A 24,608-nucleotide genomic window follows, 5' to 3' on the forward strand; every position below is an offset into this window, starting at 1 on the left:
AGGGAGGCGAGCGCTGGAGGCGGCGGGGGGCTGGAGCTCGTTGCCCATCCTGGTGCTGACCTCCAAGGAGCGGGTGAGCCGTAGGGCCGCAGGGCCGAGGATGGGCGCCGGGGCCAGCGCCGAGGAGAAGCACTCCCGCGAGCTAGAGAAGAAGCTCAAGGAGGATGCTGAGAAGGATGCCAGGACTGTCAAGCTGCTGCTGCTGGGTATGGCGGGGGAAAACACCCTGGGGGGGATACCTATCCTTTGTGCACCTCACCCCAACAGCCCACCCAATATTCCTCTGACACTTCCCAGCACCCCTCAATCCAACCAGCCCACACCAACAGGCCTCCCTAAACCCAATTGGCCCACTCAATGTACCCCTGGCCCCCAGACACACTTCCAAACCCAACCAGTCCACCCCAACAGCCCACCCAATGTTTCCCTGACTCCCCTAGCACACCTAAAAACAACCAGCCCATCCTAACAGCACACCCAGTATTTCCCTGATGCTTCCAGCACCCCTAAACCCAACCAGCCCACCCCAAGAGTGCTCCCAACAGCCTCCCACTCCCAGGCACCCCTAAAACCAACCAACCCCCCCCAACAGCACACCCAAAGTTTCCCTGACCCCGCCTAGACCCAACCAGCTCAGCAGCCCCCCATTCCCAGCTCTCCCAGACCAGCTCATCTCAGCAGCTCACCCAACAGCAGCCCACCCTCTGCTAGGCACCTCAACCCAACAACCCATCTCAACAGCCCACCCTAAGAGCCCCCAGCTTCCAGGTACCCCCCAAACCCAGCCAGCCCATCCATCCAACAGCTCATCCCAACATCCCGCCACTCCCAGCCCCCTCCCCCAAACCCAACCAACCCATCTCAAGAGCCTTTACCAATACCACCTATGAGCACCCTACCGTCGCGGCCTCTTCCCGCCCCCCCCGCCCCATCCTCCCAGGCACCCCCGTGCAGCCCATGCCACCACCCTTCTGCCCAGCCCTGGGGTCTGTCCCTGCAGCCCCCCAGCACTGCAGGTCCATCCCAGTCCCTCCCAGCTGCCCCAGTGGTGCCTGAGGACTGGGATGCTCTGGACATGGTGGCACCATGGGTGCCATTGCTGTCCTCCCAGCCCAGCCCAGGGCATGTCCCCCTGCGCTGCCACAGGCTTGGGGCATCAGGCGGTGGGTGGCGGGGTTATGATGCCACCGTGTCCCCTGCCCCTCCCCTGGGTCCCCGAGCATGTCCCTGGCTGAGCCGCCACAGATCCCATTAGACACAGCGGCTCAGCCCAACCTTAATGCCCACTGGCACCAGGCTGTAATCCCCCTTCCCTGCCTGCACTGCAGATCTGGCACAGCCACCAGTGCCCCTGGCTGTGCCAGGGACCAGGGGTCCCAGAGGGCCAGCGTGGGGTGCAGTTGGGGGGCATCCATGGTGTGGACACCACCATGACCCGTGCTTTGTCCCCGCAGGAGCAGGGGAGTCGGGGAAGAGCACCATCGTCAAGCAGATGAAGTAAGTGCCAGGGAGTGACGCTTGGCTGTGCCCCACCGAGCCACATGCCTGCCCCACGCTGCAGCCATGGGGTGCCCCATCCCATCATGCCATGTGCCTAGCCCACACCACAGCCACGGGGTGCCCCTGTCCCACTGTGTCTGGCTCTGCCCCACACCACAGCCATGGCAGGCACCCATCCCTTAGTGCCTGGCTCAGCCCCATGGCACCCAGCTCAGCCCCATGCTGCACCCATTGGTGCCTTCACCCCACAGTGCCCACCTCAGCCCCATGCTGCACCCACGGGTGCCCCCCCACCCCATGGCACCCAGCTCAGCCCCGTGCCCCCTCCCTGGCCAGGATCATCCACCAGGATGGTTACTCACTGGAGGAATGCCTGGAGTTCATCGCCATCATCTACAGCAACACACTTCAGTCCATGCTGGCCATCGTGCGGGCCATGACCACCCTCAACATCCAGTATGGGGACTCAGCTCGCCAGGTGAGGGGCACTCCACACCAGGGAGGGGGAGTCCCCCCCAGCCACCTGGCCCTGCTGAGCCCCTCTCCCTCGTAGGATGATGCCCGCAAGCTGCTGCACCTCTCGGACACCATCGAGGAGGGCACCATGCCCAAGGAGATGTCAGACATCATCGGGCGTCTCTGGAAGGATGCGGGCATCCAAGCCTGCTTCGACCGTGCCTCCGAGTACCAGCTCAATGACTCGGCTGGCTAGTGCGTGGGGTGGGGGGTCTGGGCGGGGGGTGTCTGGGGCTGCCAACACGTCTCATGCCCACTGTGTGCCCGACCAGCTACCTGTCAGACCTGGAGCGCCTGGTGACCCCCGGCTATGTCCCCACGGAGCAGGACGTGCTACGCTCCCGTGTCAAGACCACCGGTATCATTGAGACCCAGTTCTCCTTCAAAGACCTCAATTTCAGGTGGGGGCTGAGCCCCCGGTGAGGGCTGGTGCCAGGGGGGTGGGCGGGGGGGTGGGGGCTGCTGATGTATCCCCCCCTGCCCTGCCCAGGATGTTTGACGTGGGCGGCCAGCGCTCAGAGCGGAAGAAGTGGATCCACTGCTTCGAGGGGGTGACCTGCATCATCTTCATCGCAGCCCTCAGCGCCTATGACATGGTCCTGGTGGAGGATGATGAAGTGGTGAGGAAGGATCCCAGGGCATACAACCCCCCTGCTTTGTCTGCATTACAACGGGGCGGGGGGGCGGGTCGCCATGGGGCTAACAGGGCTGTGTCCCTCTGCAGAACCGCATGCATGAGAGCCTGCACCTCTTCAACAGCATCTGCAACCACCGCTACTTCGCCACCACCTCTATCGTCCTCTTCCTCAACAAGAAGGACGTCTTCCTGGAGAAGATCAAGAAGGCCCATCTCAGCATCTGTTTCCCCGACTACGACGGTGAGGGGGCAGCGGCTCGCCCACGGGGAGGTGTTGGGGTGGCGGGTGAAGGGGTGGGGGCCAGCACCCTGCAGCAGCCACCCACCAGGTGTCCTCAGCACCCCATGCAAGCCACGCTGCACTAGTGCTGCTCATGGACCAAGCAGGGTTTGCCCACCCGGGGGAGCGCTGGGTGACGCTGGGCCAGCACCCATGGGCGGTGGGGACAGATCAGCCCAGGAGGGGAACCAGCTCACTGCCGTACCTCCAGGTCCCAACACCTACGAGGACGCAGGCAACTACATCAAGCTGCAGTTCCTGGAGCTGAACATGCGGCGGGATGTGAAGGAGATCTACTCCCACATGACCTGCGCCACCGATACCGAGAACGTCAAGTTTGTCTTTGACGCCGTCACCGACATCATCATCAAGGAGAACCTCAAGGACTGCGGGCTCTTCTGAGCCCCAGCCCCAGCACCCTCTCCCCAGCCCAGGCCTCCCCCTCCCCTGGGGCCCAGCCCCACCGCTGTCCCCACCCCACCTCCGCAACCATCTCCACTTGCCCCCAACCCCCAGGATTTGACCTGCTCAGCCCCGGAGCCACCCCTGGGTGGGGCGCACAGCCCCGCTCCCCCTCCCACCAGCCCTCCCACCAGCCAGCACTGCGGGACACCCGGTGCCACTGGGTGCTGGGGGTCCCTGGGGGCTCCAGGTGCTGGGGGCACTGGGTGACCCAGGGTGCTGGATACCCTTGGTGCTGCAGCGTGACAGGGGTCCCTGGTACCCTTGGAGCTGGGGGGTCCCTGAGTGCCCTTTGGAGCTGGGGGGCTGCAAAGGGGTCCCTCGGGCACTGAGGGTCCCTGGGGTACCCCGTGGAGCTGGGGAGTACTGGGGGTCCCTGGTACCCTTTGGTGCTGGGGGTCTCTGGGCACCCCTTGGAGCTGAGGGGTGCTGAGGGGGTTCTGAGGGTCCCTGAATGCCCTTTGGAGCTGGGAGGTACAAAGAAGTCCCTTGGGCACTGAGGGTCCCCGGGGTACCAGTGCTGAAGGTACGGAGCTGGGGAGTACTGGGGGTCCCTTGGGTGCTGGGGGTACCTGGTACCCTTGGGTACTGGGGTGTGCTGGGGGTCTCTGGGTGCCCCTTGGAGCTGAGGGGTGCTGGGGAGGTCCTGAGGGTCCCCAAGTGCCCTTTGGAGCTGGGGGGTTCCTTGGGCACTGAGGGTCCCTGGGTACTCCTTGGAACTGGGGGGTCCCCTGGGTGCTGGGGGTCCCTGGTACCCTTTGGTACTGGGGGGTGCTGGGGGGTCTCTGGGCACCCCTTGGAGCTGAGGGGTGCTGAGGGGGTCCTGAGGGTCCCTGAATGCCCTTTGGAGCTGGGAGGTACAAAGAAGTCCCTTGGGCACTGAGGGTCCCCGGGGGTACCAGTGCTGAGGGTATGGAGCTGGGGAGTACTGGGGGTCCCTTGGGTGCTGGGGGTACCTGGTACCCTTTGGTACTGGGGTGTGCTGGGGGTCTCTGGGTGCCCCTTGGAGCTGAGGGGTGCTGGGGAGGTCCTGAGGGTCCCCAAGTGCCCTTTGGAGCTGGGGGGTCCCTTGGGCACTGAGGGTCCCTGGGTACTCCTTGGAACTGGGGGGTACTGGGGGTCCCCTGGGTGCTGGGGGTCCCTGGTACCCTTTGGTACTGGGGGGTGCTGGGGGGTCTCTGGGCACCCCTTGGAGCTGAGGGGTGCTGAGGGGGTCCTGAGGGTCCCTGAATGCCCTTTGGAGCTGGGAGGTACAAAGAAGTCCCTTGGGCACTGAGGGTCCCCGGGGTACCGGTGCTGAGGGTATGGAGCTGGGGAGTACTGGGGGTCCCTTGGGTGCTGGGGGTACCTGGTACCCTTTGGTACTGGGGTGTGCTGGGGGTCTCTGGGTGCCCCTTGGAGCTGAGGGGTGCTGGGGTTCCCTTGGGGTGCTGCAGGGTGCTGTGTGTCCCTGGGGGGCTTGGAGCTCAGTGGTGCTGGAGGTCCCCGAGTGCCCCTTTGGAGCTGAGGGGTGCTGGGGTTCCCTTGGGGTGCTGCAGGGTGCTGTGTGTCCCTGGGGGGCTTGGAGCTCAGTGGTGCTGGAGGTCCCCGAGTGCCCCTTTGGAGCTGAGGGGTGCTGGGGTTCCCTTGGGGTGCTGCAGGGTGCTGTGTGTCCCTGGGGGGCTTGGAGCTCAGTGGTGCTGGAGGTCCCCGAGTGCCCCTTTGGAGCTGAGGGGTGCTAGGGGTCCCCAGATGACCTTTGGCGCTGGGGGTCCCTCATAGTCCTTGGAGCTGAGGGGAACCCTTGGGTGCTAGGGGGTCCTGGGTACCCTTTGGAGCTGGGGGCTGCTGGGGGTGGGTGGTCCTTTGGGTACTGCAGGGTGTTGAGGGTCCCTGGGTGGCCCCTAGAGCTGGGGGGTGCTGGGGGTCTCCAGGAACACCTTGGAGCTGGGTGCTGGCTGTCCCTGGGTGCCCCCTAGAGCTGGGGGGTGCTGGGGGTCTCCAGGAACACCTTGGAGCTGGGTGCTGGGTGTCCATGGGTGCCCCCTGGAGCTGGGGGTCCCTGTGGGCTGCTGGGTGCAAGGGGTGCTAGATCTCCCTCGGGGCCACAGGTCACTGGGTGCCACCGTCCCCCTGATGCAGGGCCAGGGGGTGGTCATAGCCCCCCAGCAGCACCCCTCGCTGCTAAGCCAGCACCCCCAGGGGGGCTCAGCCCCCCAGCAATGTCCCAGCTCCCTCGCCAGGGGTCCCACTGCTGCCCTCACCCCCCACCCCTGGTGTGATGCCAGCCCACCCCTTGTCCCTCTCCCACCCCCGGGACCCCCCTGCCCTCCCGCAGAGGTAAAGCACCCATGCCCACCCCTGGGTCACAGAGGGGGGGTGACAGGGGGGGTCAGTATATTTTTTTTTTCCTATTTTTTTTTTCTTTCTACATTTTATTATTTCAAACCATGTGAACAATTTGGTAGAACATCCTGTGGGAAAAGCGAGGTTGCGGGCACCAGCTGAGGGGGCCCCCCCCGGGCTGGAGGGGGAGAGCAAGGGCCTCTCTGTACAGCAGGCTCTCCTCGCCCAACACCAACAGCTAGCCCTACAAAAACTAGGTTTAGAAAGAAGGTGGGGGGGAGATACAGGCATCGGGCAGCACCCCCTGCCTGCCCTCCTGCCCAGCCACTGCCCGCAGGGGGCTGCCCATCCCTCGGGGTGCCGGGGAGCAGCGTGGCGGGGCGGGGTGCGGACCCCCCCCAAGGCACACGGTTGGGGGGTGGGCTGGCCATGGAGGACGCTGCCACCACGTAGCACTCAAAGCTTTTAAATAGTTTGGTAAAAACATTTCTTTAAAAAGCAAAAGCAACCTCGACCCAGCCGTTGTGATGTGGTTTTTTTGCACAGTTTGGGGTGGGTTTTTTTCTTTTTTTCTTCTTTTTCTGGTTTACTAAAAGGAATGTTGTCGGTTGTGTTTTCTGCCGGGTGGGCATCCCCAAGGGGACCCCCGCATCCCCCCCGTGCCAGCAACACTTGCAATGTAAACAGTGAGAGCACGCGGGCTCGGGAGCAAATGAACAGGGGCTGGAGCGGTTCAGGGGTTAAAAACCAAGATTAAAACCTCATTTTCCCTAGGAAGGCAGAAAGGGTGACACCGGCAAGAAGGAGGACGGTGGGGGGTGAACAAGGGCAACAAGGGGGACACAGGCCCTGCCGCCGTGCTGACACCCAAAAAGTCTCTTTACGGGGTGGGGGCAGAGGGATGAAACTGAAGAAAAGCAGGAGAGGGGGGGCAGCTTGGTCCTTCCTTCACCGGCGCAGCCGGGGGCTCCTAGGAGAGAGCGGGCGGTGAGTGGGTGGGGGCAGGGGAGGGGGGCACAGGCACCCCCTGCCAGCCTGCGCCGCGGCGGAGATGGCAGGCAGCGCCTGTCCCGTCCCTGGAGGGTGCTCCATGACCACCCCATGTGGGGGGCCACTACCAGGACCACCACCCACCTGGGCAGCGCCGGCCCTCAGAAGAGCCCGCAGTCCTTCAGGTTGTTTTTGATGATGACGTCGGTGACGGCATCGAAGACGAACTGCACGTTCTTGGTGTCGGTGGCACAGGTGAAGTGGGTGTAGATCTCCTTGGTGTCCTTCCGCTTGTTCAGGTCCTCAAACTTGCTCTGGATGTAGCCAGCTGCCTCGTCGTACCTGTTGGCCCCTGGGGAGGAGGAGACGCTAGGCTGCCACGCGGCTGCCCAGGGACACCGGCACCCCCCTGCCACTGGCGCTGAAGGGATTTGGGCTCGGCTTGGCTCCCCATGCCACCACAGCCACCGCCCTGATGCCAAATTGATGCTCCCCAGGCACAGTGAGCCTCTACTAAACCCCCCCAGGACTGCTGCCCCTTGTCCCCCCTCATCTTCCCCCATCCCCTGGGGCACCCCAAACACCACCGCACCCCACTTGCTGCCCCAACACACCGCTCCCCGGGCACAGGAGAGCCAGCATCTCCATCCCCAGCATCTCCTGCTACAGTGTCTGAGGAAGGCACTGCCTGCTCCTGCTGCCAGGGGGACCGGGGATGGCACCCAGGGACCCGGCGGTACCTGTGTACTCGGGGAAGCAGATGGTCAGGGGGCTGTGCACGATCTTCTCCTCAAAGAGGTCCTTCTTGTTGAGGAAGAGGATGATGGATGTGTCTGTGAACCACTTGTTGTTGCAGATGCTGTCGAACAATTTCATGCTCTCGTGCATCCGGTTCTGGCAGGGGAGATGATGGCAGCCTGAGCAGAGAGCCCCAGGCAGCACCCACCCCACCGCTGCCCAACCTCCACCCCCCACTGCTCTTGCCCCCCGGGCAGGGGATGCCGAGGGCCCTGCAAGGCTTGGGCCACACTTGCCACGGCACTGGTGGCCACCAGAGGAGGGGGTGCTCCCCTGGCCCCCCAAGGAGGGGATGGCTCACAGAGCCAGCTCCATCCCCTCTCAACTCACCATCTCCTCATCTTCAGCCAGCACCAGGTCATAGGCACTCAGGGCCACACAGAAAATGATGGCCGTCACCCCCTCGAAGCAGTGGATCCACTTCTTCCGCTCCGAGCGCTGGCCACCCACGTCGAACATCCTGGACAAGGAGGCAGCGTGGTGGTGGGTGGCAGCTCCCGGCCCTACCACCCTCACCCCACTCCCTGCCTCAGTTTCCCTGGCTGCCTAGAGCACCGCTGCCCCAGGGTTTTGCTGGCACCACAGATCTGCCCCAGCACCTACTGCCCATCCCAGGTGGTGTCAGGGCTTATTTCCCAGACAGGAGATGCTCTCAGAGACCCGCTCCAGAGTGGGCACTGAGGGGTTTTGCCAGAGACCTTGGACCAAGGGGAGCTGCGGTGCTTGGCCAAGCGGCTGGGGGCTCAGCGGGATTGCAGGCAGCACGAGGGCTCAGGGGACGATCCTGGTGCGCCGCGTGCCTCTCCTGCTGCAGGCAGCAGAGGATGCCCTGCCTCCACGGAGAACAGTCCGGCAGCAGCGCCACGTCCCCCACCCGGCCCTCAGGGAGGTTCCCTCACTGCTGTGCTCCCCGCCTGCCACGCTGCTACCTCCAAAGCAGGGCTCTGGCGATGCGTGACCAAGCTCCGCCATCCCATCGGGGCGGCACAGGGGTCCCTGTGAGCCCCCCGCCCTCGGGGAGGACCCCAGCAGATCTTTATGCCGGCAGCTCCGTTGCCAAGTGACTAAATCCCCCGGGATGCATGCGATGACGGCTTTTTGCCTCGGAAACCAGAGCCCTGACTATTTCCCGCGCTGTTTTGGTGGAAAGCAACCCTGGGTTGCCAGCAGGCAGCAGCACCAGTTCCCGACCCCGAGACCCCCGGCTCCCACCCAGCGCCCTTCCCATGGCGGAAGCAGCGTCACAGCACCCAGAGACGCCTTCCCCCTTCCTCTCCTCGCCAGAGGCTGGATCCGCCCCCGGGCCGAGCCCTATGAGGCGTTTTTGAGGCTGCTCCAGCTATTTTGGCGGTTTCCACTCTCTCTGAGGCAGCAGCTCCCGCCATGAGCAAAGCCAGGGAGCCTTGGCGTGTGCAGTGTGCAAGCAGGATCCAGCCCAGCATAGGGAGGAAGGAGGGGTTTTTTTTTGCCTTGGAAAAGGCAAAAGGGGAAGGGTTGGACATACTTGAAGTGCAGGTCCTTGAAGGTGAAGTGGGTCTCTACGATGCCAGTGGTCTTCACCCTGGTGCGCAGCACATCCTGCTGGGTGGGGATGTAGTCGGCACGGGCTATCCTCTCCAGGTCGTTCAGGTAGCTAGAGAGGGAGCAGAAAGGTGCTGTGGAAGCTGGACTGTGGGGCACGACCCACCCAAATCCATTGGGGCTTCTCCACACAGCCCCAGGGTCCCCTGCCCACACCCCGGCATCGTCCATTCGGGGCGGGCAGTGCCGCGCTGGGCAGCATAGCGGACCCCATCCACACCCTGGGGTCACCCCACCACCCTGCCAGACACGGGGCAGGGCAGGACGGCCAGCTGCCAGAGCAGCACGGGGATGCACGGGAACGGGGCTCGGGGGGCAGCGTGCTGGCACCGGGGGCTGGGCAGGGGATGCAGCCGGGGCTGTGGGGCTCTCCCCGTTCCCCCAGCCGTTCGCATGGGGGAAACGGCAAGAGGAAAGTATTCACTGCTATGGCAACCGGCTGCAGCGCCGGCGGAAACAATTGATGGCGCCGTGCCATTTATAGTCAAAAAACACAAAGGGCCAGCATCCTGGGAGGAAGCAGGAGGCGGGCAGCCGGAGGGATGGGGAGCAGCACGGCCGGGGGACTGCTGCCCACCCGAGCCCCTCAGGGCAGCATTGCCTTCCCTGCTGCCTGCCCAGCCCTGCCAGACCCCAGCTCCTGGCAGCGGTGGTGGCTCCGTCCCCAAGCAGCCCCCGGGACCGGCCGAGGGTTGCTGGGGGGATCAAGACAGGTTTCGATTTCTCCAGCTTACATTGCTTTAATTGGGTTATTATAAACTGGCTCCTTTAAGCAAATTAGGCTTGCCCTAATTAAGGCCTTTGCAGCCCTGTAATCTGGTGAAAGCCAGATTACCGCTCGCGAGGCCATGGGGATCCCCAGCTCCGATGGCAGCGTGGCCGCTCGCCAGCTCCCAGGAAGCCAGAGCCGTGGGTGCCCCGGGACCCTGCCGTGGGTGCAAGGGCGGGGGGGCTGGCGTGCCGCCGCCACGGAGCAGCTTGAAAACAGCCGGAAACACACGCGGCCTCCGGCTGACAAGAAAACAGGAAACACCGCGGCAGGGCCATGCGCGGCACTGACGGCGCTCAGACCTCGCGCCCAGCCCCGGGGTGCCAGTGAGTGCCCACCCCGGCACCCTGAGCTCCTGGCACCCCACGGGGCTGTGGAGGAGGAGCCTGGGGGCTGCTGCAGAGGGCTGGGGAGCAGGCAGGCTGCATGCCCGGCACGGTGTGGGGCTCCTCATCCCCTGGGTGCCCTGTGCCAGCAGCACTGTGGGCACAGCACCATCCCTGCGGGGACGGACGGTGCATCGGCTACAGCACCAGCATCTCCACAGGGCTGGAGAAAGGCTGGAGCAACAGCTCGAGGGGGCTCCTAATTAATACTTGCCCAACCCCCGCAGTGCGCCAAACGCTCCATAAATGCACTTACAGTGATACTCAATTTGCAGACTCTTTGCAGACATATTTGCTCGAACTGTGCATGCGAGCTGCCAGGCACCTGCCAGGTCTCCCGTACCTCCAAACCAGCACCCACGGCACAGCGCGCCGCTGCCGGGGAAATGCCGGCACTGGCTGGGGAGCAACGGGGCTGAGTGAGACAGGGGCTGGGGAGGGTGGGCGGGTGCTGGGCAGGAGGAAGCGAAAGCTGTGGGTGCCGGAGGAAAGCGCCGGCAGAAGCTTCTCCGGGCTTGGCGCCTGTCAGGAGCTTTCCTGCAACCTCTTCCCCCCAGCGACCTCAGTGCAGAAGAGGGACCCACCAGTGCCAAGCAGGAGGGGATGGCTGGGCTGGCACGCAGGGGGACCAAGCAGCCCCCAGAACAGCAGCAAGTCCCAAGGGTGCTCAATTCCCGGTGGGGCCAGTCTTGGCAGGGGTTTCCCGGCACACTGTGAGGTCCCCCCGGCCCTGCTTTAACACGAGGGGTCTGGGCAGAGAGAGCAGGAGGCCACTGTGCAAGCTGAACGCAGCCTCGGCCGCAGCACCCTCTCCAGCAATCATACTTTAGGCAGATTAACTTATTTATTAAATCTCTTCAGGGATAAACCCAACCAGATGCAGGCAATTTATCTACCTAAACACTAGTTTGCTGGCTAATATGCTAGCGTAATGCCAAGTCTTTCCACATAAACTCAGTTAAAAAGAAAAAGAAAAGCCTCTTGTGCATCCTACTCGTCCTGTTCAGACATAAGGGTCCCCAGTGTTTTCTCTGGGGCTTTTTCTTGCCTTCACAGCCCGTGAAGGGCCATGAGGATGGGCAGGACCCCCAGCTGTGCTCACCGGGCGGGGAGCCATCTCAGGAAGGCCAGGGAAGAGCAGCCCTCCGGGAAGGGCAGTGGGCACAGAGCAGTGGCAGGAGGGGGATGCCGCAGTGCTCCCCTCCCAGGGGACGCAGCACCTCACCAGAGGAGGAAACAGCTTTCGAAACATCCGCCTTCCCAGTTCTGCTCCGGCTCAGCCCCAGCACCGGGCGGGAAGTGGCAGCACCAGCCCCCAAGCACGGCGATGGGGAACAGCAGTCCCGGGGGGGATTTTCTGTTGCTCAATAAAAGTGACATGGCCCACAGGGCTCAGATCCAGCCGAGCCGGGGGAGAGGAGCAGGGGTACTCACTAGGCAGCGGAGTCATTCAGCTGATACTCTCGGGAGCGGTTAAAACAAGCCTGGACCCCGTTGTCAGCCCACAGTCTCCGGATCACGTTGGCCAGGTCCTCCGGCATGATGCCCTGCTCCTCAGCGGTGCAGGAAAGCGCAAACAGCTGCCGAGCGTCATCCTGCAGGGAAAAAAACAGGGCCTGAGCATTGGCATGGGGTCACTGAAGCTCGCTCTGCCCCAAAGGACCTGACCGGAGCCCACCATGTCCCACCCAGACAGCAAGGCAGGAGCTCCAACCGTGGATGGGGACAAGACCCAAAGGAAGCAGCGGAACCCCCACCCCTGCACCCGTCAGGTGCTGTGCTGGGGCAGACCACCCCTGGGTTATGCTTTGGGTGCCCCCATCCTCAGTGCCAGGGACAGGAGGTCACAGCCAGCCAGGGAGCAGCAGGGCTTGGGCAGGGCTACCCTTAATCCTGGTCCAGCTTTGGGCGCATCTGCTTTTGCCCCCCAAGATCCCCCACCCCTGCCAGGTGTGGCAGGAGCAGGAGGGCACCCACCGCTCTGGAGGAGTCTCCAAAGTCAATCTGCAGGTTCCCCATCGCCTTGATGATGGCCATGATGGACTGGATGGTGTTGCTGTAGACCACAGCTTTGTACTGCCGGCACTCCTCCTCTGAGTAGCCGTCCTCATGAATGATCCTGGAGCAGGGGAGAGAGGCAGGCAAGGTCAACCCTTTGTGGGGCACCCCGGGATGCTGCCCCCCACCCATGCTCTGTGGCAACACCAATGGGGAGCTTTCCCTGGCCACCACTGGTTTTGAAGCCCGTGGCCAAGGTCTGTGTGGTGTTGGCCACAGCAATGGTGCGGGGACCACTCACTTCATCTGTTTGACGATGGTGCTCTTCCCAGACTCACCAGCACCTGCAGAGAAATGAGAAGGGGGAACAAGCAGTGAGGTGCTGCCTGAAGCTGGGGACCCTGACCCTACTGGGACCCCCCAGCCCAGGGAAGGAGGACAGTGGGCGCCTCAGCCATCAGAGAAGAGCTCCCGGTGTTGGCCAGAGCAGATGCTTGGATGGGCACCAGGAATGTCAGGGCCAAGAAAGGGGAAAGAAAAGGGGAGCCTGCGGGGGAACCTTGCAATAGCTCCCAAGAGGATAAGTGACACCTGCTCTGGGCCAGAAAAATGGCATCATCGCACAAACATTTTCCCTGCAGTCCCAAAGCACTGCAGCCGGGACAATTGGCAGCCCTGGCTTTGGCCAAGCTTGGGGACCCCCTGCAATGCGGGTCTAAGCCCTGCCCATCACCTGCCATCCCAGCTCCAGGCAGAGCCTGAGCTTAGCTGCTGCATCCCGCATCCCTATTGCGCCGGGAGACGACGGAGCGCCAGCCTCGCCGCGTGCCCACGGCTGGAGCTGGCAGCCGCCAGGATGTGGCAATGCCCGTGCCACCAGGTACAGGCAGGGGGCCAGGCACCCGAAGCCGAGCACCCCAGGGAACTCGGGAAGAAGCTGCCGCCTCCACCAGCCGGCTTGAGCAGCTCCCAGCGGGATCAGCCGCCCCCGGCTTGCTTTTTAAATAGCGCGCACTTTCCAGCCTGCTGGGTCCCGCGCCCCAGCCAGGCTGCGGAGGTGGCTGCCAGCAGGGAAAGCCGACGCCTTTTGGGGTGGGTTTATTTTTTAGCATCCAAACACAGGATGCCAGAGGTTCAGAGGGGATGACCGGGGGGCCTAAGGCCCCCCCCTCTTCCACCCCGTCCCCCCAGGGACATCACCCCCATGCAGGCGACGTGCAGCTCCTGGCCCAGCCCTCCCTCCCTGGGCTGGGAGCAGGGAAGGAGCAAAGTCACCCCGGCTGCTAGAAAGGGGAAGCTCAAAGGGGAAGCTGAAAGGGATGGCGCACGTCCCTTGTCCCCTCCCCAGGCAGGGAGTGCCACCAAGATGAATGATCGCCTGGCTCGCCTCACCTCAGGATACCCAGCAGACCAAGCCCCCTTCGGCTGGGGACCAGCATGGTCCTTGCCTCCAGGTGCCAATCCCAATCCCCCCGAGCCAAGCCCGTCCCTGCATCCTCTCCCACCCCTCTCGGGGGTCCCTCTGCCACTGCCCTCAGCCACGGAGCTGCCCTTACGGGGGGCCCCAAGCAGGCAGCGGCAGGGCTGTGCTGGCATGGCTGCAGAGGGGGAAGAGAGATTACAGAGGAGGGAAGGAAAAAAAAATTTTTTTTTTTTTAAAATTGAGATTATGCTAAAATTAACTGCAAAAAACAGAGCCCATCATGCCAGCTGAGACATAGTAACAAGGAGCAAACGCCTTCTGCCCATGCCCACGCCACCAGCATAAGGGCAGCCCTAGGTGAAGGGCACGTACCCTCACGGACATCACCGTGGGCACTGCTCAGGGCATAGAGCCCCCCAAGGTTGGGGCCATATTGAGGCCATACAGACCCTATATTTACTGCCACGACCACCCTGCTCCACCCAAGGTGAGCATTCGGCACGGTGGGGGCTCCCCGGCGCTGCCAGCCCAGCCTCTGCCGGCGCCCTCGGGGTGCTGACGCGGCACCCGGCGCAGCCCAGCCAGCCCTGCCGGGCCGGCGTTCGTGGTCAGCGCTGGCAACTCCTGCTTGAAGCTGGGAGTAGCGGGGGAAGAACTCAGCGTATACCTTCATTTTTTCCATTAAAAATCTCTGATTTCTGGCAACGCCGCCCTGTACCGCCGGACTCGGCAGCCAGGGCCAGCTGCATTCAGCGTGCCCTTCCCTGATGGGTGCCCGGACAGGGAAACTGAGGCACGCAGCAAGAGAGGACTCTGCTTATAAGCATCTCTGGGGCAAGGTGCCAGTCATCCCCCAGCCTCCTGCTCTGCCGGATCCTGCCTGCCATTTGCTCCCTGCCCAGGAGGGAACAAGCCCCCTGGGACCTCTTGCCCGCTCCTGGCAGGGCGGCACTCTCCCGCAGCGACCGAGGCCGGCCATTTCCCTCGCAAACTTTCCCCGTGGTTCCTGGCTCCTTCCTCGCAGCCTGCAGAAGGCAGCTGTGCCATTGCCCCCTCATTCCAAGCTAGCACCTCTGCTCGCCGCCGGCAGCTCACTTAGCGCGAGAGCCCGCATGCTTGCAGCAAGCAGCAATTCAGGCCCGAATTAATAACACCCCCCAGCTAACCCGCCAGCGCCCAGAAGGAAGCCGGGGTGGCGGCAATTAGCATGTCACCCCCCTCAATTTCCCTTTCAAATCACGGCCTTTGTCTAACGAAGGGGCCAGGTAATGGCTGGGGAAGCTGCGCGCTTCCCCCCACCATGCCACCCCCAGCATCTGCTGGGGCCCGGTGGGTGCCCCAGCACCGGCGACCCCCACCCAGCCGAAGGCGGGGGGACCCTTACCGGCCCCCCCCGGGCGAGCACGGCAGAGGGGAACGGTTTCCAATCCCCGGAAAACCCCGGCTGCCGTCCATTCAGCCCCAAAACAATCCCCGGGCAGGGCGCCAGCTGCCAGCTTCCACCCTCCTGCCCAAACCAGGCAGGCAGCGCCAGCGGGGCTTCACATCCTTTGGACCCCCCACGCCGGCATTGGGGGCACGGACAGAGAGAAGCCCCCCACCATGGGCTGACCCCACGGCTGGGCTTCCTCCAGCCCTGCCCACTCCCTGCCTGCGCTGCGCACCCCTCCTGCCCCCCGGGACCGGGCAGCTCTAGTTCCCAGAGCAGTGCCTGTCAAAAATAGGAGGAGGGCTCTCTCAGGCTGATCTCCCCCTTTTTTTCTTAAAAATAATTTTCAAAAATTTAAAATAAGCAAGCAGCTGCCCAGCTCCAAAATGCCCCGTTAATCCACCGGTAAAACATTTATTTACCCTACATATTATTTTGCAGCCCACAATTTAAGATATTTTCTGGCCAGCATATATTTAATGCAATATATTTCTGGCCAGCATGTATTTAAGGAGCTGGTCACAGATTTCGGGGTCCACCTTACCCCGCATCACCGAGAGGGGATTTTCCATCTTGCTGCACGGCACCATCCCATTTTATGCCTTCAAATATCCAGGCATGGATGGAAGCGATGCACAGCTGGAAAATTTTCCTTATTACGGTGGAGAAGCTGGAATTCAATCCGCCAGCGGGTCCGGAGCCATCCCGATTGCCAGCACCCAGAGCCTCATCCCCTGCCCGTGCACTGGCAAGTTTTCCCGGCCCAGCAAACAGCGGCTATTATTTGAGCATAGATTGACTGATGTTTTTTACTGCCAGACAAACCTGCCGATCCCCTTCACTGCAGGACAGACAGATGGCTGGACAGAGGGACAGCCGCAGAACCCACCCCCCTCGGCACCTGTGGGGTCCCCACCATGAAATGGGACTTCCAAAGGCATGTGTTAAAAGCAGAGCTACCCTAAAGACTCAAAAAATAATAATAAAAAGAGATTCCCCTCGACATTTTCCTTCCTACCCAAAATAGATGGAAAATTGCTGTAAAAATAATCGTGTTTTTTTAAAACCCCACAGCGACACAGGGCGTTTTTCCCAGGGGCCGTCCCATTCCGGCACAGGGCTGGCTGCTTCCCAGGAGGAGCCCGCATATCGGCAGCCAGTGGGATGCTGCGTCCCAGGCAGGACCCCGAAAAACTGGGGGGCACCAGGGAGGCACAGACCCCCCCCCCCCCATCCAAGGCAGTCAATGGAGACATGGCTCAGCCCAGCAAAAAACCCACAAAAATAAATAAAACAGAAATAAATCAGCAGCGGGAAGGACGTTGAGAGCACACACGGGAGGAGGGGGTGGGCTGGGGACGCTTTCCTGGGGGAGCACAGCAAACACTTCCAGTGCCGACAAGGGCCGCTGGTGTTGGCAAGCTGGACAAAACTATCCTTGTGCCGGGTTTTTTCCTGGAATCCCGGAACTTTGCTGCTCTGTTTCTGCCCCTACCACAGCCAGAGTGGTCCCTCTTCCCCTCCGCTGGCACCAGCTGCCTCCATGCCCTTACCCCCCACACCGGCTGTGCCGGCACCGGGGCCGCTGGCAAGAGCCCCTGCACGGCTCAGCAGAGAGCTGTCCCCCCTTCCTGGACACATTTGGGGTCACCAGCAATGGTTTTGGGGCTCAGCCCTAGAAAAGGGGGTTCACAAAGACTCTCACCCACTGCGCCCACCCAGCCTCTCTGGGCACAGGGACACCACGATGTTCCCCGCGTTCCCCCCCCAAATACCCAGAGCAGCTCCAGCGCAGCCCGTGCAGGAGAGCTGCCCCTGGCAGTGCCGTGCCCCCGTGCCTGGGTGCCATCATCCCCGTCCATCCCACCCCGCCGGGGTTGGGGGTCACCCGCTGGCACAGCCGGGATGCCACCAGCACCCTGCTCCCCCCCCGGGCTTTCCGCCAGCCGGGATGAAGGATTACTCAGCTCCCCCAGCTCCAGTGATTCAGCCGGCCTCCGGCCCGGAAACCTGCGCTCCAGCCTGGTGCGGAGCAGGAAACCCGGTGGCTGCAAAGAGGCCAGGCCGGCCCCGGCTACGGCAGTGGCACTCGGGCACACCGCGATCCCAGCCGCAGCCAGCACCCACAGCCCTGGGCAGGCTCAGCCCACAGGAGAAAGGCCGTCTTCTTCTGTAAAGCTATATGTATAGCTAAAGCAATATATATATGTATATGCTTTTTAATATATATAAAAATCAACTTACATATTGCTCCATACAAAAAAGCAATACATATATATATATACACAAAAAAGCAATATATATATATACAAAAAAGCAATATATATATATTTTAAAATATATAAAATATATTTCTAATGCATACATGTAAAAATATATAAAAATATATATATACATATAAGCCTGCTGCCTCTCCTGGGCACAGCCTAAGTACTCATCTCGGAGCAGGGGGCAGCTGCCTGCACCTGGGACGTCACCAGCGGGGACACCGGGCTCCTTCCTCCCATCCCATCCCGAGCCTAGTTGCCAGCTCCAGCAGGTTGGATGTGGGGTCCCCCCAGATCTAACAGCACCGAGCTCTTCCCTGCTCCCCACCACTGCAACACCTCCTGGTCTGTGGCCAGAAACACCACCGGGGCCCCACCAGTGTCTCCACCGAAGCAGGGACCCAGTCCCCTCCCATCACCCCGGGCTGGGGCAGGAGAAGGGACAAAAACAAAACCCCAAGACAGGACGAAGCGCAGCAAACCCAGCCGCTTGCACGCGAGCCCAGGGCAGCGCCGGGGCAACGCAGCCTCTGAAAGTTGCAGCTGGTCCCTCCCTTCCTCTATTTTTATGCAAGCCCCCCTAAAAAAAAAAAAAAAAGCTGCCAAGCCCTGCCCCGGCCGCCCTCGCCCTGGCCACAGGGGCAGGATTTGGTACAGGCAGCTGCCTGCTTGACTTACCCCGGTGCGACCCAGCCTGGGTGGGGTGCAAGGGGAGCATCCTTGCCCTGGGGTTTGCATTTCCACCTAAACAGCACCGAAAACCACCGGGGATCGACCCACCAGTGCCTCTCCCCATCCTGGCCACCGTCTCGGCCTCAAATGCCTCTCGAGCAGCTGAGAAATCCTTTTGCTTTTGTAATCCTCCCAAGGAAGATAAGGAATTAGGGGCTTTGAGCGCGGCAATCGCTTGCCTGCCACTGATCCTGCATCCCCCCAGAGCATCCCGGCTCCTGCGGGCAAGGAGGTGGGCTGGGCAGGACCCGACTTCCACCGCTGCCCAGCAGAAATGGCCGGCGACTCCAGCGGTTTGAGCCCTGGTGATGCCAAGGAGCCGGCAGCGGCACCGGAGCTGCCAGCAGTGCTGCTGCACAGGGCAGATGCTCCGGGTACTTTCAGGTGCCGGTGGCAGCTCCCGGCCTCTCCCAGCACCAAAACCTTGGGAGGTTTCTGCTTTCTGGCAGCAGGGAGGTGGGGATGGCTTTGTTAGGAGGGGGATTGCTTCGTTAGGGTTGGAACTGCTTCGTTAGGGATTTCTCCCCATCAGAGACCAGAGCTTCATCCAGCACGCAACCTATTTGCCGGAGCCGGCAAACAGCAGAGGAAAGCCTCCAGGCAGCGGCAGGTGCTGCAGGCAGGAGCGGTGCTGTGCCCACGCCTGCAGTGCCAGGTGCCGCTGGGGGGTCCTGCCTGCCCCCGCCGCGCCGACGGCACGTATCCGTCCCTCTCTGGCTTGCCCACCGCGGCGGAGGAAAGGCAGGAACGGGCTCGTGGCCACAGACGGGGCATGGCACCGAGCAAAGGCGGCTTCACCAGTCAGCCCCAAGCCCCCCGCGGTGCTGGTGGCCGGCCTGGCCCTGTGCTCCCACTGCCACCGCTGCCGGCCGAAGCTGGTGCTCTCCACTCACACCACGTCCTGCCTGGCTGCACCAGCAGCCCCAGGCCGCGGCTGCGGGATGGCACGAGTCGCCGGCAAAAACCACACAGTGCTTGGAAGAGGCATCTCCTCTTCGTGCCGCGGGCTGATTCAGCACAAAGGGTGAAGCTATTTTTCTCCTTATTTTTTTTTTCCTCCCTGATTTTTTCCCCCCTATTTCTGGAGGACACAGGAGGGCTGCAGCCCCCAGGGAGGACCGCAGAGCTCTGCCTTGCTGAGTGCGCCCAAGAGCTGTGGTGCTCACTGAAAAGCACCTGCCTGGGCTCACACAAGGCCCCAGTTCTCCTCTAAGCTTCCTCCAACCATGGGGGAAAAAAAATAAGCAGTAGGAAGGGTGGGAAGCAGGGACGCCGGGAGCATCCCCCCAGCACTGCATCCCCAGCTTGAGGGTTTCTTGCAGAGGGGGGGCATGCTGCAAACAGCAGCCCCTGGGCAGGGGGCAACGCCAGCCCCACATCCCCAGCCGCTCCCTGATGGCTCGGGAGGATTTTCCGGCCATGGCTCGGCTCGGAAACAGGCAATAGTGACCCAAGGCTCCAGCGCTATTTACACCTGAACAGCTGCAAGGGGAAAAAATAAACATTAAAAAAAAAAAAATTAAAAAAGAGCTGTTTTGCTCTATTTTTGGCTTTAGAAACCAGCTGAGATCAGAAACGCTACTCATAAATGCCGGCCCCAGCAGAAGGGAGTGCGGCCATCCTCCTCCTGCTGCCTCCGCTTCGGCACAGAGCGGGACATGAGGAGAGGGGTGCTGGCCAGCCGGCCCATGCCATGATCCTTGCCAACCAGCGAGACCCCACTGCCCCTCAGAGATGCTCAGTGCCAGCCAGCCAGGCTCCCCCAACCCAGGCACCCAGAGACGATGGCGTCAGGGTGATGTTGCCCATCCCGGATGGTCCCCGGAGCCTCCCAGAGCCCTGTGGAAAGGAGGTGCCAAACCCCTCCGGCTGGCTGCACCCCCCGGCACCGTTTTTTCACACCGGGCAGCGGTCCGGGAGGAGCCGAACCGGCAGCAGGGCCTGGCGTGGGAGCAGCTCGCAGCGAAGGGGGGACCACGTGTTTCCCCAAAAGCCTGCAAACCCCGTGAGGTTTCGCTCCGCCGGCACCCTCCCCTCCCCGGAAACAAGCGGGTCGACGAGCTTGCACAACCGGCGAGCCTCCCCTCCGCCCCGATGGTGCAGACCCCCAGCCGGCCCCCCCAGGGTGGGTCTTGCCACCGGCATGGCTCACGCCAAGGCAAAAATAAAATAACAATAAAACCAAAAAACCTAAGCGCTCTGTTAAAGGAACATTTCAAGGCGTTAACTACGTATTTCTCAAGGCAGGCAGGGGTTGAGCAAATAAAGGGCTGCCGGGTTTCGGCGTGACTTCCTGCTGCCGGCAGCTTCCTCTGCCAACGGCGACGAGCCGAAAGACATTTTCTGCCGGCGCTCCCGAGGCAGCAGCCGGGGATTTCTCCGCCTGTCCCGGGTGTCGCTGCCCCACGGTGCCGTGGGAGCCCCGCGGGCTCCCGCGTCACAGCCGGAGCGAGGCTCTCCCTGGGAACTTCGGAAAGGGAATAAAAACCCCAACTGGGAGTTATTAAAAAAACATAAATTAAAATAAATAAGCGGCTGCCTTGCCCGCAGGCGCAGGGCAGGTCTGTGAACGCCCACAGGAGCATCGCCGGGGCGCTTTGAAGAGCGCGAGCGGCCCGTTATCGGTATGAAAATTGGGTACCTGCGGGGCAGAAGCGGGGCCCTGCCCGCTGCGGGCAGCATTTGGGGCAGAGCCGGCTGCCCGAGCCCCCCACTCACCCACAGCGAGGGGAGGGCGAAGGCGAGGTGGAGGGGTTTGTGCCCATCGCGGAGCCCCGGCAAGGGGAGGCGCAGGGCAGCGGGTGCCCATCGGCCCCGTTACCTCCACCCCAGCCGGCCTGGGGCCGGGGCGAGGGGAGCCCATGGAGAGGACCCCCCGGCCCGGCTGGGCAGCCAGGCATCCGAGCAGGCAGGATGGGGTGCCCAGGCTTGCGGGGTCTTTGCTGGGGGGGCCCAGCCAGGAGGGTGGGGATGCCCCCACTTGCACCCCCAAGGGATGTGCCCAGGCTGGACACCGATGGGGTTGGGGGGACGGTACCGCAGTGGGGTGCGGTTGGCACCCTGCTCCTGGGGGCCACCGAAGGCTTGCTGCAGGGCCAGCAGCCCACTCTGGGGGGGATCCCCAAGGCCTGGAGTGGGACTGGCACCCCACTCCCTGTGGGGATACCCAGAGCCTGGGGTGGGTCTAGCACCCCACTACAGGAGGGATTCCCAAAGCTGTGGGGTACAGCCAGCACCCCACTCCCTGTGGGGATACCCAGAGCCTGGGGTGGGTCTAGCACCCCACTACAGGAGGGATCCCCAAAGCCGTGGGGTACAGCCGGCACCCCACTCCAGAGGGGACCCCCAAGGCCTGCTGCAGGGCCAGCATCCTACTGCGGGAGGGGATCCCCGGTGCCTGGGATGGGGTCGACAACCCCCTCCTCGGGGGGATCCCCAAAGCCTGGGGTGGGCCCAGCATCCTACTCCTGGGGGTAATCCTCAAGGCCTGCTGCGGGGTCAGCACCCCAATCCTCGGTGGGGGGAACCCGGAAGCCTGGCGGGGGGAACCCCGAAGCCTGGGCTGGGCCCAGCATCCCGCTCCGGGGGGGATCGGCGGGGCGGGGCCGGCACCCCCCGCGGGCTGGTGCCCAGGGTCGCTCCGGGGCAGCACGGGGCGGGGGCGGCAGGGCTGCCCGGTTCCGGCAGGGCCGGTGGGGGGGAGCCCGGGAGGTGTCCCGGGGAGGTGTCCCGAGGGGGGGGGGGAGGGGGTGTCCCGGGGGTCTCACCCAGCAGCAGCAGCTTCACCTCCCGCGCCGCCTTCTCGCCGTCCTCCCGCAGGTTCTTATCGATCATGCGGGAGCGCTCGGCGGCCGCCTTGTCCTCGGCGCTCACGGTGCAGCCCATGGCGGCGGCGGCGGCGGCTGCCTGCGCGCGGCCGCGGCTCTGCCCTGCCCGGCCCGCCCCGCCCCGCCCCTGCGCGCCGCCGCGGGGCAGGGCCGGAGGGGGCGGGGTCGGAGGGGGCGGGGTCGGAGGGGGGGCGGGGCCGGCGGGGGCGGGGGCCGGCGGGGGCGGGGCGGGGCCCGGCGGGCGGAGGGGGCGGGGCCTCATCCCGGCCCGGCGGGAGGGGCCCCCACGCGGCAGCTCCGGGCACCGGCGTGCGGCGGGGCCGGGACAGGCGGGCAGGGGGATACCGTGTGCCCCAGGACAGGCAGGTGGGCAGGGGTCACCGTGTGCCCCGGGACACGCGGGCGGGCAGGGGGACACCGTGTGCCCCAGGACAGGCAGGTGGGCAGGGGTCACCGTGTGCCCCGGGACACGCGGGCGGGCAGGGGGACACCGTGTGCCCCAGGACAGGCAGGTGGGCAGGGGTCACCGTGTGCCCCGGGACACGCGGGCGGGCAGGGGGACACCGTGTGCCCCGGGACAGGCAGGCACCAGCCGCGGTGTGCCCTGGGACAGGCAGGCAGGGGGACACTGTGTGCCCCGGGATGGGCAGGTGGGCAGGGGGGACACCGTGTGCCCCGGGACACACAGGCAGGGGGTCACCGTGTGCCCCGGGACAGGCAGGTGGGCCGGGGGTCACCGTGTGCCCTGGGACACGCGGGCAGGGGGACACCGTGTGCCCCGGGACAGGCAGGTGGGCCGGGGGGTCACTGTGTGCCCCGGGACACGCGGGCAGGGGGACACCGTGTGCCCCGGGACAGGCAGGTGGGCAGGGGTCACCGTGTGCCCCGGGACACGCGGGCACCAGCCGCGGTGTGCCCTGGAACAGGCAGGCAGGGGGGTCACCGTGTGCCCCGGGACAGGCAGGTGGGCCGGGGGTCACTGTGTGCCCCGGGACACGTGGGCAGGGGGACACCGTGTGCCCCGGGACAGGCAGGTGGGCCGGGGGTCACTGTGTGCCCCGGGACACGCAGGCAGGGGGTCACCGTGTGCCCCAGGACCGGCGGGCGGGCAGGGGTCACCATGTGCCCTGGGACAGGCAGGTGGGCAGTGGGTCACTGTGTGCCCCAGGACACGCGGGCAGGGGGGACACCGTGTGCCCCGGGACAGCCAGGTGGGCCGGGGGTCACTGTGTGCCCCGGGACACGCGGGCAGGGGGACACCGTGTGCCCCGGGACAGGCAGGTGGGCAGGGGTCACCGTGTGCCCCGGGACACGCGGGCACCAGCCGCGGTGTGCCCTGGAACAGGCAGGCAGGGGGTCACCGTGTGCCCCGGGACAGGCAGGTGGGCCGGGGGTCACTGTGTGCCCCGGGACACGTGGGCAGGGGGACACCGTGTGCCCCGGGACAGGCAGGTGGGCCGGGGGTCACTGTGTGCCCCGGGACACGCAGGCAGGGGGTCACCGTGTGCCCCAGGACCGGCGGGCGGGCAGGGGTCACCATGTGCCCTGGGACAGGCAGGTGGGCAGTGGGTCACTGTGTGCCCCAGGACACGCGGGCAGGGGGACACCGTGTGCCCCAGGACCAGCGGGCGGGCAGGGGGTCATCGTGTGCCCCGGGACAGGCGGGCACCAGCTGCGGTGTGCCCCAGGACAGGCAGGCATGGGGACACAGTTTGTCACAGGACAGGCACGGGGAGGGAGATGGAGTCTGGGTGCTGGACTTTAGGCCTGCGGTCCTTTGGGTGCAGCCCCGGGGCTGGTGGTCTGGGGCGTGCTGTGCCTCAGGGCCACCCTCCGTGGGGACACTGTCACAGGGTGGTGGCTCAGCCCGTGGGGACCTTCTTGTCCCGTCACTGGCCAGGGGGCTCAGCCCTCGGGGACCCCACGTGCCACGTTGCCAGAGGAGGGAGTTCCTCGGTGGGTGCCACGGCTAGGGGTGCCCGTGACAAGGGATGGGGCAGGATGGGACTGGGCAGGATGGGGCACCCTGCAGCTCTTGCCCACGGCAGGGGGTACCCCCGGCGCTTGCCCCCCGCCCCGGCTCCCAGGATGGCTCCCTTGGGAATTGGACCCCCCACGTAGCCCACGGAGGGTGCCAGCCGCCCCGCGGGGCTGGCCCATGCCCAGGAAGCCGCCCCAGCGCCGTGCCAGCCCCACGGCAGAGCCTCGCCGCCCGCCTGGGCCCCTCAGCCCCTCCTCACCCCCCAAGCCGGCAGCCACGGAGCGGGCTGGGGGGCAGCGAGGGATGCTCCACTCTAGAAGCTGCCGTGCCAGGGGAAGGGACGCCGCATCCTCCCACGCAGCCCAGCCGTGGGGTCCGTGGGGCAGCGCCCACGGGCCCGCTGTGGAGGGAGCAGGGCTGTTCCCGTGGGAGCGGGCCACGGTGCTAATAAGGCTTCGCTAACGAGCTGGCACTGTGCCCAGGCCCGGGGCCGGCTGGAGTACAGCCCCGTGCCCGGGGGCAGTGGGGGAGAGGGGCCGGGGCTGGGCGGTGCTCACCCCCACTTCACGCCGTGCCGTGGGAGAGGGCCGGGGGACTTGGGGCTGCCCCTGGGGGGGTGCTGGGGGGGGGGGGGGGGGCACTGGGGACACCTTTGCACCAGGCACGGGATGCCCCCAGCCCGGCTTCCACAGGAGTCCCACTTTCCC

At 64.3% G+C, this 24,608-nt stretch overlaps 2 protein-coding genes across 2 annotated transcripts; one reads left to right on the plus strand and one right to left on the minus strand.

Annotated features, from left to right (window-relative positions):
* Positions 1–100: 100 nt before the first annotated feature.
* GNAT1 (G protein subunit alpha transducin 1) lies at positions 101–3,335 on the plus strand. Its single transcript, XM_075714480.1, has 8 exons — positions 101–206; positions 1,455–1,497; positions 1,837–1,978; positions 2,054–2,211; positions 2,289–2,417; positions 2,507–2,636; positions 2,741–2,894; positions 3,145–3,335. Exons 1-8 carry the CDS (start codon positions 101–103, stop codon positions 3,333–3,335), a joined length of 1,053 nt encoding a protein of 350 aa, XP_075570595.1.
* A 2,611-nt stretch (positions 3,336–5,946) lies between these two features.
* GNAI2 (G protein subunit alpha i2) lies at positions 5,947–21,978 on the minus strand. Its single transcript, XM_075714485.1, has 9 exons — positions 21,861–21,978; positions 12,544–12,586; positions 12,222–12,363; positions 11,679–11,839; positions 9,013–9,141; positions 7,839–7,968; positions 7,451–7,604; positions 6,855–7,062; positions 5,947–6,690 (listed from the first exon to the last, which is right to left on the minus strand). Exons 1-8 carry the CDS (start codon positions 21,976–21,978, stop codon positions 6,872–6,874), a joined length of 1,068 nt encoding a protein of 355 aa, XP_075570600.1. The 3' UTR covers positions 5,947–6,690; positions 6,855–6,871.
* Between the last annotated feature and the right edge of the window lie 2,630 nt (positions 21,979–24,608).

Source organism: Pelecanus crispus, chromosome 7 (genome assembly GCF_030463565.1).
Source record: "Pelecanus crispus isolate bPelCri1 chromosome 7, bPelCri1.pri, whole genome shotgun sequence".
NCBI classification, from domain to species: Eukaryota; Metazoa; Chordata; class Aves; order Pelecaniformes; family Pelecanidae; genus Pelecanus; species Pelecanus crispus.

Coding starts and splice junctions, on each gene's coding strand:
- GNAI2 (XM_075714485.1), bottom strand. CDS start 21,978: ATGGGCTGCACCGTGAGCGCCGAGGACAAGGCGGCCGCCGAGCGCTCC. Junction 12,587..21,860: donor GGTGAAGCTGCTGCTGCTGG/GTGAGACCCCCG, acceptor ATTTCTCTGCAG/GTGCTGGTGAGTCTGGGAAG. Junction 7,605..7,838: donor TGGCTGAAGATGAGGAGATG/GTGAGTTGAGAG, acceptor CTCCCCTGCCAG/AACCGGATGCACGAGAGCAT.
- GNAT1 (XM_075714480.1), top strand. CDS start 101: ATGGGCGCCGGGGCCAGCGCCGAGGAGAAGCACTCCCGCGAGCTAGAG. Junction 2,418..2,506: donor TTCAAAGACCTCAATTTCAG/GTGGGGGCTGAG, acceptor TGCCCTGCCCAG/GATGTTTGACGTGGGCGGCC. Junction 2,637..2,740: donor TGGTGGAGGATGATGAAGTG/GTGAGGAAGGAT, acceptor GTCCCTCTGCAG/AACCGCATGCATGAGAGCCT.